Source organism: Schistocerca gregaria, chromosome 4 (genome assembly GCF_023897955.1).
Source record: "Schistocerca gregaria isolate iqSchGreg1 chromosome 4, iqSchGreg1.2, whole genome shotgun sequence".
Lineage (NCBI taxonomy): Eukaryota > Metazoa > Arthropoda > Insecta > Orthoptera > Acrididae > Schistocerca > Schistocerca gregaria.
Window position 1 is genome coordinate 758,642,186 of NC_064923.1, and position 18,425 is coordinate 758,660,610.

The window sequence follows — 18,425 nt, forward strand, 5'->3', positions numbered from 1 at the left end:
TGTACTTGTTTTATTATCAGTACAGGAATATGATAGAATATTCAAAATGGAAACTCTGTCTTAACCACAAATCCTTATTTGGGATAGGTGATGGAAAACTTTTGATTGATAGTGTATATTTTTCTTTTACTTCCTTAATCCTAGTTTTTGATCCAACACTGAAGGCCTAATTGTCAGTGAGGCACTAAGCCCTAATATTCCTTTTCTTCATATTCCATATATTACACCCTGCTACGTAAATTCTTGTCTATGTTGCCAACTTTTTGTGACTCTCAAACTGAAATGATCTCATTTTCATTGAACTGGGTACTGAATTCTCTTCCATACTGCTGTACGTAGAAGCAACTACAGTCACGGCATTTTACTATGTGTACACCTGCTTGTTTATATTAAAATCTATTTAGCACTTCTGTAGATATTACTAACAACAAAAAAGAATGAAGTTTAGTGTGCATCAGCTGGAACATTTAATTATTGCTCAAGGAATATTTTTAACTTTTCTTAAGTACACCATGAATATAATTATTAACAAATTTATTTGTCACATAAAAAAAGGCAGCTTGTCCACAGTCTCTGAAATGCTTTATGATGTCTTTAAAAAATTTAAAAATACTAAATGTAGGCACATAGTTACATACTTGTGTTTTTTTTATATATTTTATTTGCAGTTGTACTGTGCAAAGAGCAACAAACATATGTTTAAAATTGTATATCTGATGTTAATAATTTGATGCTTGTATTTTATGTACGTTTTATGGTATTAACTATAGATGGCTTATGAAAGGGTAGAAAAAACATTTTCTACAATACTTGTAAGACTTCTGAGAAAAATTTTCACTTCAGAAATTATTTTGAATACCTTTTTGAATTTCAAAATAATTAAATCTATATGTTCACTTAATCACACGAGATGTAATTTATGTTTCTTTAAATGTACTTTTATCCAGTTTTTGTGTTCTTCAGAATTCAGATTACAATTTTGGAACAGCCCCTGTCACACCATCATCATCATCTCCAGTGTCACCTCTGCAAACAATTCCACCAGCTGTTCCTGCAGATGACCACACTCAGCACAGAAATCTGTCTGTGGAACCTGATCCAGTACTTTTTGCTAAACTGGCAGGGCGGCAAGAATTGCGTGTCAAACTTAAGCAAGCAGAAGGAGTACCTGGACCAAAAGTTGATCTGGAACTGACTCTTGGTTCATTGTCTTTATTTATATCTCCAAGGCAATTCCATGTACTTCTGGAGCTGTTGCATGGTCTGTCCACACCTGATCTTGAAGACACCAGGTAATGTCAATATGTTAATGCTATGTTTTTTGATTTTAACAGTTTATGAATGGTATTGCATTTGTAATAATTATTTCATACGTGTCATAAAGTGTGGCCTTAAATTTATTGAGATAGCTTTTAAGAGTCTTATGTATTGACACCTGTAGTCACAAGTGGTAACATTGAATACCTCAAGGAAATGTGACATTCTTAAGTCATTTTCTATAGTACCTAGTGATTCATGAAATGCTTAGAATTATTTTGTAACAAGAGACTAATCAATTTTTTGCAATATGATGTAATTGGGTAGATAAAAAATGTCATCCAGAACCATGGGTGCGGGGAGACTTACAGGATGGGATGAGAAGGAAATACTGATTGTTGGGTTCCAACTGCACAGTTCAGAAAAGCTGGTGATGGTGGAAGTTTCCAAGTGGTGCAATGGCACAAGCTGTGAGGCAGTCATTAAAGTGAAGCACATCATGTTGTATAACATATTCAGTAACTGGGTTGTCCTGCTGTCTCTCGGGCACAATTTGGTAGTGGACATTCAAATTTCCGAAAGATCTCACTCAGTCCTTCACAGACCAAAATTACCCTCCCAATCTTGTCCAGGAACAGACCTTCCATGCCTTGTCTCACCAGTCACTTATCATCCCCCACATACCTACTGTCCAACCACAAAGCAGCACCACTCTCATGACTCGGTACCATCCAAGACTGGAGCAAAGTAATCACATTCTCTGCCAGAGTTTTGACTATCTCTCCTCGTACTCTGAAATGAGAATATCCTCCCCACTGTCCCCTCCAACCCTCCCACGGTGTATTCTGCCACCTACTCAATCTACACAATAATATTTTCTGTTCCTGCTCCACCACTTCTCCAACCCCTTGTCTTGTGGCTCACATCCCTTCTCTAGATCCAGATGCAAGACCTGTTCCATACATTCTTTCAATTATTACCTGTTCTGGTCCTGTCACTGGCATCTCCTGCCCCATCAAAGGCATTGCCACATGTGAAAGTGGCCATTTGGTCACCAACTTAGCTGCTGCATCCTACCTGGGCATGACAACTAACAAGCTGTCTGTCCACATGAATGGCCACTGACAAATAGTGGCCAAGAGACAGCTGCACCACCCATTTGCTGAACATGCTTCCAACATAATGTGCTTCACTTTAATGACTACTTTACAGCCTGTGCCATCAAAATTCTTCCCACCAACACCAACTTTTCTGTATTGCCCAGGTGGGAACTCTCCTTAGAACATATCATTCATTCCTGTAACCCCTCTGGCCTAAACTTCAGTAGTGTCTCTGGTAATCTATTGAGGACAGTGGGACAGCAGCTGGATGAGAAGTACTTGAGTAATGAAGGTTAGAAACAACAGCTATATTGTAATCCAATGTCATTTATTCAAAACAAGCAACTAGTTTCAACACTGAGAAGCATCATCCCCTAGCCCTGGATATGGAAAAATACGTAGCGTGTTAGTAAAGTAAGAGAGAACTGACAACAAAAATCACAGCTTATAACTAAAGCAGGGATAACTCACATCACAAAACTATGTGATAATAAAATTCTGTTGTTATCCATACAAAACAAAGTTTAGCACTTAATTTATATTGCTTAATCCATTTTTTTAATTCAATTTAATTTTTTTGTTCCTTTTTTTATATACAGTAATTACATACTCCAGTGTCATAATGTACCTGAGAGAAACCCACGTGCACAATGAATTACACCAATAAAGCAACTGAAGCCATGTATTTCCGTAATCGGAACTTTTACGAATATAGGATATACCAATAATGAAACAAAACAATCCAGTAACATAAAACCAGATGGCTGGAGTAAACAAATGCAACAAAGACCTAATGGACAAAAATTCACTGGATAATGCAAACCTGCTGAAATAATGACTCTATATAACCAATGTAAGTCACATATTAAAATCTAGTGCACAAATAGTGTTGAAGTCATGAAACACTGTGAACACTTGTTCCTTTGTTATTACTATAAGCAGCCCATCCACCTCCCTAAGGTCCATGGCCACACTAGTATAGCAAATGTGTAACTTGTGTAAGTAAAAGGCCTAAATGCAATATTTCCAAAGTGACAACGAAATAAAGTCACCAATGTTTCTACTAATTCCAGGAAATGCACTGGACATAAAACAGTGTTGTCAGCTGTAGCAACATCTGCCATCAGTATGTTCTTGCAGTATTAAAAGTAACATGCATCATGTATATTGACAAACAATTGCTGAAGAACATCTCATATCATCTAGTTATATACAACAACAGCCTACAAAGTAACCTAGAAGAAGTCAATCAATAAAATCAAAAGCCACATATATGTATAGAATATATGTACAGGACCATGAACTAGATATTAGGCTAAATAGTGCAAAGAAGCACATTAGTAACCATAATTCCCAAAAAACCAATGTCATGTAAGCCAAACTGTTAAAGTTAATAAAACAAAGGATTCTACATGATCATTACCAGTGCACAACTACTGCAGGAGCAATATATGTGACCACCTCTTTAACAAGATCATAGGAGCAGGGAACTCACTGTGTTCATACTACCAAGTTGTACATGCAGCACCACCAATGATCAACAACAAGTGGTGGCAAAAACTACAGCTCTGGTACCTCTTAGAAACCAAGAATAGGAAGTGACATCCCATGAATGTTTGTTCATTGGGCCTTTGTTGTATTTGCTTACTCTGGTTGTTTGGCACTATGTCATTAGGCTGTTTTAATTTATTATTGGTATATCCCGTATTCACAGGCGTTCCTTTTAGAGATATATGTGACTTCAGTTGCTTTGCTGGTATAATTCATTGTATGTGTGGCTTTACCTCAGGTTCATTACGTCACTGGAGTATGTGATTATTGGGTTCAAAAGAAGGAAAAAATAAGAAAAATAAGCAATGTAAATTAGATACTGAATTTTGTTTTGTATAGGTAATGATAGTAAGTTTTTTATGTAATTTTATGATGTGATTTATCCCTATTTTAGTCACAAACATGCATGGAGAGCTGCATCAAATCAGTCTCTGGACTGAAGACCACAACAACAACAGTTACAAACTATGATTTTTTTTTGTCAGTTCTCCCATACTATACTATCACACCATGTATGTTTCCATACATAAGGGTCTGAAAATGATGCTTTCCAGTGTCAGAAATGGTAGCATGTTTTGAATAAATGACGTTGGATTACAATAAGGCTGTTGGTTTCAATATTAATTATTAAAGTACTTAAATAGTCCCTGTTCTCCATCTGCCCATCCACTTCCCTACTCCCACTCCTGTACTACAAATGCCTTCAATCCCAACAATGCACCTACATAGAGCTTTGCTTCCCTGTCTCCCTCCCCCACCCCCCACCCCCACCCCTCCCCGCCCACCACCAAGCACAGCCTCCCACTGCTGCACCCAACAGTCCTACCCTGTCCTTATCACAACCCTGCATACTCCCACAGGCAGCACTAGCATTTTGCCCCACCCTGTCCTGCTATACCTCTCCCCACCCATCCCGTAGCCCTTCCTTACCCCATTACCCCCACTATCTACCCCAACTAGATTGTTCCTCACACCAGATGTCGCTGGGCCTTAGGCGCTCCCCCCTCCCACCTGCTCTCCGCCCTCTTGCCACCCTCACCCCCACCCCAACCCCCTCCCCCTCCCACTTTTGCCACCCCACTTCCACCCCACCCCCTCCCACACCTACCCTCTTCCTCGAGACAGTGGCCATGTGTGTGTGGGTTGCGTTTGCGTGAGTGTGTGTTTGTATGTTGTCTATTTCTGATGAAGACCTTGTTGGCTGAAAGCTCACTTTCTGACAGTCTCTTTTGCTGTGCCTATCTGTAACTCAGCATTTCTTTTATATGTTGAGTAGCAACTATCCTTTTCATAATATAAATTTATAATTGTCCTTGTTATAATGAAATACAGAGGAAATTATAGTTGCTTTTGCAGAAACATCTTAGTGTTGGTCTGCTTAAAAGATAGATTTTAACAATTATGAAAAGGAGACGCTGAGTCGCAGACAGGTACAACAAAAAGTCTGTCACAGTGTAAGCTTGCAGCCAACTAGGCCTTTATCGAAAATAGATGGAAACACACACACGAACAAACAAACTAACTAACTAACACAGCTCACACGCACATGACTGCAGCCTCTGGCAGCTGAGGCCACACTGCGAGCAACAGCAGCTGTGCATGATGGGAGTGGCAGTTGGGTGGGGGTAAGGTGGAGACTGGGGCGGGGAGGGGGAGGGATAGCAGGGTTGGGGGGGGGGGGGGGGGGGAGGGTTACAGTGAAGTGCTGCTGAGGAACACTTAAGGATGAAGTGGAGAGACGATAGGGCAGCTATGTGGAGTCAGGAGGCTAGACGGAGGGCAGGGGAGAGGTAGGCGGGGGGTCTGGGAGGGTTGTGGGAAAGGAGAGAAGTAAAAAGACTGGTTTTGCTGGTGGAATGAGGCCTGTGTGGTGCTTGAATGGAAACAGGGAAGGAGCGTAATGGGTGTGGTCATTGATTAATGAGGTTGAGGCCAGGAGAGTTATGGGAAGAATTCCCACCAGTGCAATTTAGAAAAGCTGGTGTTGGTGAGAAGGAAGGGTCCATATAGCATAGGCTGTGAAGCAGTTATTCAAATGTAAGGATGTCATGTTCGGCAGCGTGCTTAGCAACAGGGTGGTCCACTTGTTTCTTGGCCACAGGTTGTTGGTGGACATTTATGCGGACAGACAACTTGTTGGTTGTCATGCCCACATGGAATGCAGCACAGTGGTTGCAGCTTAGCTTGTCGATTACATGGCTGGTTTCAGAGGCATCCCTGCCTTTGTGGGATAGGTGATGTTTGTGACCAGACTGGAGTAGGTGACAATGTATGGGACAGGTCTTGTATCTAGGTCTGTTACAGGGATATGAGCCATGAGGTAATGAGTAATGCCCTCAAAGGAGAAGTTACTGTCATGGCGACTAGGATGGCATTTGTTGGTTTGGAATCCATCAGGCATTGGAAAGGTAGTGTTCAACAGCAGTAAGGCGATGGGCATTAGGGATGTTAGTGTAAAGGAAGGTGTCATCAATAGTGGTGAGCAGGACACTGTGCAGTAAAGGGACAGGAACTGTGGAGAGTCGGTGGAGGAAATGGTTGGTACCTTTAATATAGGAGGGTAGGTTCTGGGTAATTGAGTTGACACAGATTGAAGACTATAGTGCAAAAGTTAGCACTATAATTAAATTGCCAATTAGGTGACACATTGTAGGCTGTCCAAAACTTGTTGTAAATGGACTCACAGGGGCTAAATTTGTGGTGTGATGGATACATAAATGTTTGAATGGATCACTTCTTTAATTCTGAAAATTAATTGTTGCAGCTGTCTAGCAGGAATGTCTTTCAATATACACTATGCTGCAAATGGAAAGGGCTGCTCAGTATTATTAAAACATTATGGATGAAGTGACAAATGCAGTTTGGGCAGTCGTAGGTGAATGCAATGGGAAAACATTGATTCAGTTGTTGTAGAGCCTCGCGAACTTGTACACAGCAGTAGAACACCACCAGCTCCTTACTTGGGTAGCTTGTGCAGTCGCATGGCATTTCATATCTCTTGTCGTGGCAGTTGTCATGCCTCACGAACCAGCCCAGACTCCGCCCTCTTGCTATTGTAGATGGCCGTCGGCTTGACAGCTGGGCAGATATGTTCAAGCATGTGGTTGCTTACTGCCAATTCGATGCAGTTTACAGTGCATAGAGTAATACTTTAAAAGTTTTAAAAACATTAAGTGGCCACAGGATAGGAAGCAAGAAAAGCTCCATGTATAACAGTCCATTGAAAATAAAAGCAAACAGCTAAATCAGTTTACTGAGCTACATGACTTCTTACAGCTGGTTTCTCAACATTATCAGTTACTAACTGGGCACTGCTGAAAATACAACTTCTAAAACATTTCCTATCAACAGCAAACAAAATATGGAAACCAGCTAGAAGTAGAGAAGAGTTAGAATGCACAATGGCAGTTGCTTCTGTAAGGATACCCTAATCTGGATACTCACTCCATGAGATAAGTGAAAATGCAACTTCTACTACTTGCACACTTTACTGTTGACATCAGTTATCTCCACATTATTGATTATTACACTCTGCACCTCACCATATTTATCATCAATCTCTCTCATGGATATCAGAACACATCATTATAACAACGAAAACAATCAATTTTTATAATGTAATGTAATTGGATGCATAAAATATATACTCACCAAGTGGAAGCAGGAGAACACACATATAAAAAAAAAAATGTATTACATATGCAAGATTTCAGAGTCAGTGGCTCCTTATTCTGCCAAAAGTGTTGGAGGGGAAGGAAGAGGGCTGAAGGAAAAGAGGAGTATAGGAAAACAGTCGTTTGGCAGTTGAACATTGCTTCTTGATGGAGTAGGTCATGTTTAAAAAGGCTGTGCCGATTCAGCATCCCACCAAATGCGAAGTGCGCTCCGTCATACGTTTTCTTCATGCAAAACGTCAGCGACCAGCAGATATTCACAAAGAAATTGTTTCTGCTTATGGGAACATAATGAATCGACAAAATGTAATGAAGTGGTGTCAACATTTCTCTGAAGGTAGGACCAATGTTCATGACGAACAAAGAACAGTTCAGCCAGTTGTGATCTTTGATGCCCTTCTTCGAAGAACGGAGGAAGCAACTCATGTGAATAGACGTCTCACATGGAAAGAATTGCATCAGATCATACTGGATGTGTCAATGACAACTCTTCAGGACGTTGTGACTGTCAAGTTAGGGTACAGGAAATTGTGTACACGCTGAGTTCCAAAACTGTTAACGGAAGAACACAAAAAGAAAAGGATGGACTTTGCACTCAACTTCCTCACACACTATGCTGAAGCAGGTGATGATCACATTGTGACAGGTGACGAGATGTGGGTTTATCACCATACACCTGAATCCAAGCAACAATCAATTTACTGGTGCCATTTGAATTCACCAAAGGCCAAGAAATGCAAAACGTCGATTTCAATGAATAAAATCATGGCTTCTGTTTTTTGGGACAGACAAGGCATTCTTCTGTTGGAATATATGCCTCCTAGAACAACAATTAATGCTGCTGCATATTGCCAGACTTTGAAACGTCTTCGAAGGGCAGTTCAAAACAAACACAGGGGAATGCTGACAAGTGGAGTCCGCTTGCTTCATTACAATGCTCGGTTTCACACAGCACTCATAACCAAACCACTACTCAAACAATTCAAATGGGATGTATTGGACCATCCCCCATACAGCCCAGACCTCGTGCACACCGACCTTCATGTCTTCCGTTACCTGAAGTCACATCTTGGTGGAAAATCATTCCACGACAATGAAGAGATCAAAGATGAAGTTGAAATGTGGTTCTGAAACAGGCGGCAACCTTCTATGTCTGTGGGATACAAAAGCTTGTGCATTGACTTAACAAATGTTTGGATAATGGGGGTGATTATGTCGAAAAATAACAAATAATCCAGTTAATAAGATGTAACTCACGTTTTTCAAATAAATGTTCCATTTAAGGACTGTGAGCCATTGTATCTTTACTTTTCGAAATGCCCTTGTACATCATTACTTCTACTGAATACCCGGCTAACCTTGGGTGCCCTCTGTGGGGTAACAGCAGGGAATAGGTCACTTCTCCACATTAATAATCATATTCTCAATACATACCATATTCCCCAGTAACTTTTCTCCCATTAGTCAATGCTTATCATCATCATATTAACTTATTACCACATTTGCTTCATGTGACATGGTACATTATCATCAGGTGTGCTGAATTGTAGTTTTGTTAGGGATCTTCCTCTTAAAAATAAAAGGCGGAAATGGAGAGAATGATCAAAACAAAAGATGTAGTCCACCTTAAGGTGTGTGGCGGAGGGTTCTCCCATAGCATTACCAGTCATTTCATTTCCTGTTCCACTCACAAATAGAACAAGGGAAAAATGATTGTCTACATGCCTCTGTTACATGCTGTTCAAACCTACTGGTAACAAATCTAGCAGCCAGCCTCTGAATTGCTTCAGTGTCCTCCTTTAATCTGACCTGGTATAGATCCAAAACACTTGAGCAACCAAGAATGGGTCACTCTAGTATCCTTTATGCAGTTTCTTTTACAGATGAACAACACTTTTCTAAAATCTCTCAATAAACTGAAGTCAACCATTTGCCTTTTCTACCGCAATCATCACATGATCACATGCTCATTCCATTTCATATTGCTTTGTAATGTTGCCCCCCCCCCCCCCCAATATTTAAATGATCTGACTGTGTCAAGCAGGACACTACTAATGCTGTATCCGAACATTACAGGTTTATTTTTCCTACACATCTGCTTTAACTTACATTTTTCTACATTTAGAGCAATCTGCCATTCATCACACCAACTAGAAATTCTGTCTAAGACATCATTCAACTTCCAACAAATTACCATACACAATAGCATTATCTTCAAACAGCTGCAGATTGCTGCCCACACTGTCTGCCAAATGATTTATATAAAGAGAGAACAATAGTGGTCCTATCACACCTCCCTGGGGCACTCCTCACAATACTCTTCTCTCTGATGAACACTAACTGTTATGGACAAAATACTAGGTTCTATAACTTTAAAATCTTCGAGCTACTCACATATCTGTGAATCTATTCCATATGCTTGCACCTTCTTTAACAGCCTACAGTGGGACACCATGTCAAAAGGTTTCTGGAAATCTAGGAACATGGAATCTGCCTGTTGCCCTTCATCCAAAATTTTCAGTATGTCATTTGAGCAAAGGGCAAACTGAGTTTCACAAAGTGATCCTTTCTAAAGCCATACTGATTTGTGGACATAAGCTTCTCAGCCTCAAGAAAATTTGTTATATTTGAATTGAGAATGTGGTTAAGGATTCTGCAGGAAACCAATGTTAGGGGTATTGGTCTGTAATTTTGTGGGTCCATTCTTGCGCTTTTTTCTATTCACTTTGTGCTGGACTAGAGATTCTCAATAAATGTAAGCTAAGTAAGGGGCCAATGCCATAGAGATTTCTTTGAGAATCTGAATTGGGATTTCATCCAGAACTGATGATTTATTTGTTTTCAACTCCTTCAGTTGATTCTCTCCACTAGGGATGCTTATTACTAAGTTGTCCATACGGGAGTTTGTTTGATGGTCCAATGACGATATGTTTGTATGATTCTCCTACATGAATGATTTCTTGAACTGAAATTTATAACTTTGGCGTTTGTTTTGCTATCTTCAACTGCCACATCAGACTGGTCAGCAAATTACTGGATGGTCAGCAAATGACTGGATGGAAGCCTTAGACCCACTTAGCGATTTTGCACAGAACCAGTATTTTCTCGGTATGCGTGCCAGGTCTGTTGCCAAGGTATGAGAGACATAGTGGTTGTATGCTTCGTGCATAGGTCTTTTTACAGATGCACGAATCTCTACTAACCTTTGCTTGTCGTCATTTGCACATTCTCTTTTGAAATGAGATAACAACAGCCTCTGCTTCCTCAGCAGTTTCCGAATCTTGCTATTAAACCATGTTGGGTCATTTCCGTTCTTAATCTACTTACTAGGCACATAATATCATTTGTACATGACACTGAAACAAAGACTCACTCCCATCCATGTTTAAAGATTCAGTGTGCCGATGGTTTCAGAAGCACTGCAGACGTGATGTTGTGCCACAGTGGGTAGTAAAATCTTTGAGGCTCTCATGTCTGTGGTGCCCTAAGGAAAGATATCTTGCCCCCATCATTGGGAACTGTTGTTGATAGGTAAGATGAAAGAAGACAGTAAGAAATGTTACATGAAATCAAAATGGAAGAAAGTGCCCCGAACAGCTGGGATACTCTGAGGTTACCAAACATGTCCTGCTAGTCACAAGTCCCCAGAGATTAGTTGAAAACCGTACCCAAAAATCAAAAACTGTAATTTCATATACTATAAATAAACTCAAATATTTCCCCGAATAATTCTCTGTGTGTCCTTTGAAACAACTGCCTCAAACATTTGCTTAAAATCAAGGCGTTATATGAATAAAGGGCTCACTTTGGCACATGATTAGATTACTGATTATTCCTTTGTGGAGCAATATTTCATTTTACTTTGACTTCATAAAAAGTGACTTTAAATAGTAACGTTAATAAGAAAACATTTCCTAAGAAATCATTTAGCACTCCCAAAACTGAAGCTCCTGACAATGAATACAAGTTACCTTCAAAATTCTAAAACAACGAAGTCACTTAAAAAGTACCACATAGAGAAGTGTAGTATAACTACTATCATTCACTGGTTGGTCAGTTGGTTGGTTGAGTTGTGTAAGGGGACCAAAAAGTGATGTCATTTGTCCCATCGGATTAGGGGAGGATGAGGAAGGAAGTTGGCTGTGCCCTTTCAGAGGAACCACTCTGGCATTTGCGTGAAACAGTTTAGGGAAATCACTGAAAACCTAATTCAGGATGGCCATTTGCATGTTTGAACCGTCTTCCTCACAGATGCGAGTCTATTGCTCTAACCATTGTGCCACCTTGCTCAGTTTATTCACAGATAGTGTCCTACCCACTGCTCCTTACACTGGCCAAGTATTTAAATGTTCTGCCTACAAAATTACAACTGTTAATGAATCTGAGTGAGCCTCTATCTAATGACTGTGTCACAAAACACTTCATGTAGTCAATCAAAATCCTACTGCATCTGTATTCTAGTAGAATACTGGCCACTTAAACTACAATTTCCTGGTCTGAGAGTTCGGCTATTCACTCGGCAGGAAAGGCACGCCAGCAGCTGGTGGGTTTGCGTGTGGGTGATGTCTCTGGGCAGTGCCTGTGTGTGGCGAAGGCGGCAGGTGGGCATCGCTGACTGTGTACTGCGTGCCCTTGGGCTTTGCAATGCTGGGGAAGCAGTGTGCAGTGACTGGGAAACTCCAGCTGGCACTTGGTGGCAGTCTGTGATGCTGAAGTGGGTAGGCTCACACGCATGTGTACATTGTGTGCTGTAGAGCAAGGCTCAGCGCACTTATGTCGCGTCTCTGCCTGTGCCTTGCAGCAGATGGCAGACTTTGCTAGTTACGCAACAGACTGCACAGATGCGAACAGTATATTATATCCATATTCTGATCTAATTTATACAGTATGTGGATTGGAAGAGGAGTGACAGAATGTAGACGGTGACATAAAAGAGCTAATTAAAGAAAACTTAGGATATATTCTCAATGATGGAATATAGAAAGTGCTCACCTCAGGTGGAGTTAGAGGTCAGATACCAGTCTAGGAGTCTGATCAAAGAAATGGACAGAATAGGAAATGGGAGATGTGGCAGTTCACGTTCATGTGGCTGGTGGCTGATCTCAGTAAGCAGAGCCGAGGGTAGACAGTGGGAGCTTTCTGTTCTGGCTGAAGTGTGAGAGAGCATTTGCTCTGCCTCAAAGCTGGAAACTGAGAGCACAAAGCGACTGTGCCCTGCCCTCCGAGACCCTCCAGGGACCATACACGTGATTCACCTCCCACATTCCCTGTTGCTTAAAATGGTGTTGTGGGTACACCAGTCTATTTAACAGACACGCCATAAAAGTGGTGTGTTGTTGAATTCAGCAACTTACACTGGACTGAACTGCTTGTGTCCTGAAAGGCAAGCTGGGATGGCATGTTGGCACTAATGAAGTTATACTAGGGAGAGTGTTTGAAACACTTTACTGGAGCTTTTGAAATACAAATGTTTAAACCAATTTCTTGTAACATTCCTGATGACTAGCCGGTGACACTGTACACAGTCATTGCTTTAATTTCTGTTTCGTTTCATGAATGGGTGGATCTACGTTTGATATGTGACAAGACATTAGAATAAAAAATCAATTGGATTCCTTCTGAAATGGTCAACTTAGTGCTGAAAACACTCTTTCCTCTGGTGGTGCTACAACAACACCCATTTTGTACTTGTTTAATCACCAGTCATTCAATACAATATTGGATTTTGCGGTTTCAGAACATCCTTTACCTGAATCATCTTCAAGGAAGATAGAGCCATGTTTTAATTCAGTCACCAATTTTTTAATCATTTAGAATGTTGAAGGGACTTCTTATAAAACTTCACAAAATTATGATGTCCTCCTTTTGGTAATGAGCCATACAAAAAAGCATTTTATGATGATGGGATGAAATACCAGTTTGTACATTTGAATGAGTAACATCTCCTTAAATATATTCTCATTATTAAACTATGGTTTCTTACCTCTTTTCTCATTTGTTTGCTTTTGATGAATTTTCTGTGGACTTGCATTTACGGAAGTCTGTGAATGTTTCAGCAATGTTGCACCTCGCTCTCGCTGTGTTGAGAAACCGATGGATCCAGCTGATTTTCACCGTGTAGAGCAAGAACTACAACAACAGCTGCATCCCCAGTCGTCCCTTGGTGACAAGGGGTTGCAACATACACAAGGATGGTCCACTGCATCACTAGGTATGCACAAGAGTCTCAGAAAATATAAAGCGCTTAGAAAGGAAATGCTAGTCTTTGGTAAGAGTAACGGCAGTGGTGGTGCTACTAGTGTTCTTGAAGTTGAGCGTACAGCTGGTCTGCAAATAAAAACAGTTTATTGGCCACAGATGTAGGATATGTGTCTTGAAACTGCATTTATTTTGGTTATTGTAGGTTTTATTGAGGAATTTGACACTCAAAAGCATACGTTTGACATATTGCAAGATTAATTTCTGTGCTATTACCTCAGATAATGATATAGTTTCTTAGAAAAATAATTCACACCTATCTCTCATGTAGCAGGAATCTCAGGATTCCTACTAGGGAAAGCAGTCAGGTGATCTACAACCTAAGATGCAACCACTGTGCTGCTTTCTGCCTGGGAATGATAACGAACAAGCGGTCTGTCCATATGAACAGCCACCGACAGACTGTTTCCAACTTACTGAACGTGTTGCCCAAAACTACATGCTTCCCTTCAGTGACTGCTTCATAGATTGCACCATATGAATCCTTCCTACCAACACCAGTTTTTCTGAATTGTGCAGGTGGGAACTTCACCTGTAATATATCCTAGTTTCCTGTAACACCCGTGGTCTCATCCTTCACTAGTCGTTGTCCTTCTCCCACCCATCCCCTTCCCTGCTCCCACTGCAGCACTACACAGGCTCCTGTTCCACCATTGCATCCATTAATCTCTTTTCCCCTCCTGTATTTCTCTACTTCACCCTTCACTCCTATTTGAAACCTCCCAACTGCTGCCAGCAGTCCTACCCTATCTCCACCACATCCCTGCATGCTCCTACAAGCTATATTTTCCCCCAACCCTATCCTGCTAGCCCTCACCCTCAGGCCCTCCCACTCTCCTCCTTCCCTCCACCGCCTGCCGATTGATTTTGCCATCAGGCACAGCTGCTACATGCAGTCTGTCCGTGGCTCTCAGGGAGAGTGGTAATATGTGTGTGACTTGTGCTTGTGTGAATGTATGTGTGTTTTCTACTTTAGGGGAAGGCCTTGCGACAGAAAGTTCAAATGTATAACAGTCTTTTTGTTCCTCCTGTCTTCTACTCAGTGTTTCCCATATTTGGTGAGTAGCAGTGCATCCTTTCCATGATACTGCGGGTGTTCAGCCAATATCTCCAGGTCTCTTCCAGTTCCTACCCTCTCTAGCATTAGAATTATTACAATCATCCTGAAGTACCTCATGTACCTTACACCCCAGATGGAATAATTTCGTCATGGCTGGCTCTCCCAAGGATCTCAATAATTCTGATGAAACATTCAAGAGTTTCCACGTAGGCCTTTCACTACTCTATCAAATTCTTCTCGTGGTATTGTATCTCACATCTATTGGTTACCAAGACCTCTTCTTTCAGTGATATTGGCCTCAACCTTATATATATCCTCAGTATATAGGCCCTCAGTATATTCTTCCACTTTTCAGCTTTACCTTTCTAATGTAGTTTTTCATCTGAACTTTTGGTGTTCATACAGCTGCTTCTCTTTTCTCCAATCGCCACATTTTTTAGATGTCTGTATTATCTTTCACCAGTTTCATTTGCTTCATTTTTATATTTCCTCCTTTCAGCAATTAATTTCAGTATCTCCTAGTTATCCAAGGATTTCTACTAGGCCTTCTATTTTTACCAATGTGATCCTGTGCTGCCTTCCCTATTTCATCTCTCAAAGCTACCCATTCATTTTCTATTGTACAGTGGTACTTCACTTAAGGAGCACCTCCCATAATGCACAATTCACATAATGAGCAAAGCGTATTGTAAAAAATGACTCACTTAATGAGTGATGTTTCACATAACAAATGATGGCAATTTAATGTGATGTCACCAGCCATTCGCACACAGCAGGGGAAACGTTCAGCAGTATCAACACTTTTGACTGTTGGCAGCAGCATATGTACAACGTCTTTAGTAAGTACTGCAGTCTGGGTTGAGCACTCTCTCTGCTACCATTGTAGTGTAGCTTGTGATCACAAATTTTTCTAGAACTTGCGATCAGACAGTTTTTCTTTGTGTGCAAATTTTAATATCCTTGGTAGAAATATTCCCGAAGATAAAGCTGCAAGATTACCATAAGAGAAAGAAAATGACCCTAGACATGAAACGTAAAATCATTGAAAAACTTGAATGTGGTGTGAGTGTTGCTGATTAAGCATGCACATACAATCGGTCTACATCAACTCTTTGCACTGTCCTCTAGGACAACGACGAGATTCAGGAGATATATTCTTCAAAGGGAGTCACAGAAGTATCTAAATAACTGTTTCGTATTCTGGACAATGTTGAAAGGTTGCTGCTTATATGGATAAATGAAAAGCAATTACAAGGTGACACTATTAATGAAAATATCATTTGTGAGAAGGTGAGAATGATTTTCGCTGACCTCATTAAGATGATGTCAGGATCATCAGGGGCTAAAGAAGTGTTTATGAGAAGCTGTGGGTGGCTTGAGATGTTTAAGAGAAGAACTGACATCCAGAGCATTGTGAGGCATGGCGAGGCAGCCAGCTCCGATGTGAAGGCAGCAGAGAACTTTGTCAGCAACTTCAAGATGTTTGTAGATTCTGAGGATTGTCTGCTGCAACAATTTTTTTATTGTGACAAGATGGGTCTATTTTGGAAAAAAGATGCCGAAGCATACCTTTATGATAGCAGAGGAGGATGCATTACCTGGTCACAAGCCAGTGAAGACCATCTCACACTGATATTCTGTGCCAATGCGAGCAGCAATTCGAAAATTAAATATTTGTGCCCTCTCAGGGACATATTGTAGGAAAAACTACAAAAAGCATATACCATATATGGATTTGTGGTTTATCTTCACCTTGCCCCCTCAGTACAAAAGCGCTGAACCCTACGAGTACTCCACATTTGAAGAAGACAGTACTCCGGTGGTTCTTCCTTGGTCAAGTATGTTTATGGTTCTAATATCCTTAGCACTGGAACCTACATGTCAATACTTCTCTTGTTTCATTATTATTTGTTTTACTAAGGTTATAATATAACTGTAAGGAACTAGTTTTGTGTCAGAAGAATTCATTGCCAACTAATAATCCAGGTTTCCTAAACTACCAAGAGTAAAAAGACTTACAAAAGATATGAAAGAATGTTCCATATTACCTAAATGTTCCATATTACCTAAACCAGAACAGGGTTTAGAGAAATATAAAAATAAGATTAAGCATGATCTAAAAATAGTAGCACTTTAATAGCATTTAGCACAGTTTACATTTTACCATTATAACTCTTAATCGGCTGGACTCTCTTTCTTGGAACCTGAAGAGTTGCCATATCATCAATTTCAATAGTTCGACTTGTTCATCTTTCCCCTTCCTAGACCTGTCTCCAGTTATTATTCTCACATTATATTTGTTCTCTCATCTACATCTACATCTATACTCTGCAAACACTGTGAAGCTTGTGGCAGAGGATACATCCAATTGTACCAGTTATTAGGTATTTTCCAGTTCCTTTCACACATGGAGCGAGGGAAGAATGATTGTTTAAATGCTTTCATGCTTGCTATAATTAATCTTATCTTGTCCTCATGACCACTACGAGAGTGATCCTTATGGGGTTGTAGTTATTTATCATTTAAAGCTGGTTCTTGGAACTTTGTAGGTCAGCTTTCTCAGTATAATTTTTGTCTCTCTTCAAAAGTTTGCCTGTACAGTTTCTTCAGCATCTCTATGACACTCTCCCACAGATCTGACAAACCTGTCACCATTTGTATTGTCCTTCTCAGTATACCTTCAACATCCCCTGTTAGGTCTGTTTGGTATGGGTGCCGCACATTTGAGCTGTATTCTTGGATAGGTTGCATGAGTGATTTGTAAGCAAACTCCATTGTAGAGTGATAGCATTTCCCCTGTATTCTACCAATAAACCAGACTGTACCACTTGCTTTACCCATGACTGAGCCTATGTGTTATTTCATTTCATGTCTCTAAGAAGTGTTACACACAGGTTTTTGTATTATTTAATTGATTCCAGCGGTGACTCATTGATATTTTAGTCATAGGATACTATATTTTTTCATTATGCGAACTGCACTATTTTACATTTAGGATCATTTACATCAAGTTGCCAATTTTTGCACCACTGTGAAATCTTATCAAGATCTTACTGAATATTTGTGCAACTTTCTTCAGACAGAATTTCACTACAGATAGTCATATCATCCGCATACAGTCTGAGATTACTACTAATATTGCCCACAAGGTCATTAATATACATCAACAGTAAGGGTCCTGACATGCCTCCCTGGACACACCCAAACTTACTTCCACATCTGTTGATGACTCTCCATCTGAGATAACTTTCTTTGTCCTCCCTGCCAAAATTCCTCTGTCTAGTCACAAATTTCACTTGAGACCTATTCAGTCATATTTTTGGTAATAAACATAGATGTGATGCAGAGTCAGATACTTTTCAGAAATAAAGAAATACTGCATCTGCTTGACTGCCTTGGCCAAATCTTTCAGTATGTAATGCGAGAGTAGTGCGCATTGGATTTCACATGATTACTGTTTTTGGAATCATTACTGATTGACATTGAGAAGGTCATTCTCATCTGAATACCACAATATGTTCGAGC

At 40.3% G+C, this 18,425-nt stretch overlaps 1 protein-coding gene across 3 annotated transcripts in view; it reads left to right on the forward strand.

Annotated features, from left to right (window-relative positions):
- Nucleotides 1–18,425, forward strand: part of LOC126266719 (autophagy-related protein 2 homolog A) — a 492,161-nt gene that overhangs the window by 119,439 nt on the left and 354,297 nt on the right. For all 3 annotated transcript variants that reach the window (XM_049971191.1, XM_049971193.1, XM_049971192.1), the window contains 2 exons: nucleotides 964–1,292; nucleotides 13,639–13,793. In XM_049971191.1, the coding sequence (XP_049827148.1) occupies nucleotides 964–1,292; nucleotides 13,639–13,793 (484 nt within the window). The remainder of the gene's footprint in view (nucleotides 1–963; nucleotides 1,293–13,638; nucleotides 13,794–18,425) is intronic.